Source organism: Emiliania huxleyi (assembly GCF_000372725.1).
Source record: "Emiliania huxleyi CCMP1516 unplaced genomic scaffold EMIHUscaffold_3, whole genome shotgun sequence".
NCBI classification, from domain to species: domain Eukaryota; phylum Haptophyta; order Isochrysidales; family Noelaerhabdaceae; genus Emiliania; species Emiliania huxleyi.
In genome coordinates, this window is record NW_005199770.1 from 164,364 (window position 1) to 165,647 (window position 1,284).

At 70.4% G+C, this 1,284-nt stretch overlaps 1 protein-coding gene across 1 annotated transcript in view; it reads right to left on the reverse strand.

The window, feature by feature from the left end:
- Positions 1-22: 22 nt before the first annotated feature.
- EMIHUDRAFT_95349 (hypothetical protein) overlaps positions 23-1,284 on the reverse strand; it is a gene marked incomplete at both ends in the record, with an annotated part of 5,189 nt that continues 3,927 nt past the window's right edge. Inside the window, 2 exons of the mRNA XM_005775070.1 lie at positions 23-143; positions 552-1,153. Of these exons, the coding sequence (XP_005775127.1) occupies positions 23-143; positions 552-1,153 (723 nt within the window). The remainder of the gene's footprint in view (positions 144-551; positions 1,154-1,284) is intronic.

Below are 1,284 nucleotides of genomic sequence, written 5' to 3' on the forward strand. Positions count from 1 at the left end.
TCATGGCCCAGCCCCTCGGGGTTTATATGCCCGACTCGCCGCTGACCGGGGGGCCCTCGGTCGATTCGGTCGAGCGCAGCTTCCTGTGGGAGCTGCAGGGGTCGCTAGAACCAGGGGAGCAGCCCGCCGCCGGGGGGTCACCCCTATTCGGGGGGGGAGGGTGCCTTGGGGGGGGGGCTCCGGCCGGGGCACCCACGCAGCCTGGGGGGGATCCGAAATTTGGGTATTTAAGTCTCGACATACTCGCAAAAGAAAGGGAGGCCGCGGCACAGGTTCTGGCGAGGCGAGTCCCGGTGGTATGGGCAAAAAAGGCGGCCCCCCCGGCCGACGCGAGGAAGGGGCAGGGGCCTCTTTAGGAGGAGGAGGAGTTCATGGGGCCGGTTTACCGCATTTGAATTTTTCATTTTGATCAGGGGAGGGGGACCCCCGCCCCCCCCCCCCCCCCCGACCTGGCCTATTCAGCCACCGCCTCCGTCGACCAAGGCGTCGCCGCCGTACCGGGCTTCACAGCCTCCCCCCCCGACGCCGCATCATCTCCATCGGCCGGCCACCACTCCCCCACGACTACCCCGGCGGCCTTGCACGGAACGCGGCGAGGGGCAACTGGACTCGCCTCGTCCTCGGTCGCCTCATCCTCCTCTCCCGCCTCCGCCATCACCTCGTCTCGTGGCGCCGCCTCCTCCGCCTTATCTCCCGCCACCTCCACCCCCTCCTCCATCGCCTCGGGCGCAGAGGCCTCCCCTGCCCCCACCGTCTCCCCCTCCCCCCTCGGCCACGGCTCGCATGCCGTGGCCTCGCTCTCTGCTGCGAGCATGCCGAGGCTCAGAAAAGCGTCCACCCAAGGGGCGCGCGGGGCATGCGCGGGCGCCCCCACGGCGGTCGACGCGGCCGGAGCCGCAAAGCACGCCGGCGTCGGCGCAACCCCGGCCAACCCCGTGCCGCCGCTCGTGCTCGCCCAAACGCCCTGCTGGACGGGTATAGCGACCACCGCCGGGCGGGCAGGCGCGAGGAAGTGAGAGCTATCGAACGACGTCTGCACGCCGACCGGATGCTGCCCGCCGGTGCCGGTGCCGGTCTGCCGCTGCGAGTTGAACATCGGCAGCATGCTCTCCTCGATCTCCGCCGGGAGCGAGGAGAGGCTGCCCGCTGCCGCCTCGCGCAGGCCGCCGTTGCCGAACAAGTTGAACAAGGCCGCCGGGCACGGGAAATATATTCGGAACGGCGTGGAGGCCGCCGGGCACCGGAACGGGAGGGGTGCATATGGGATGGAGGGGCTGGCCCATT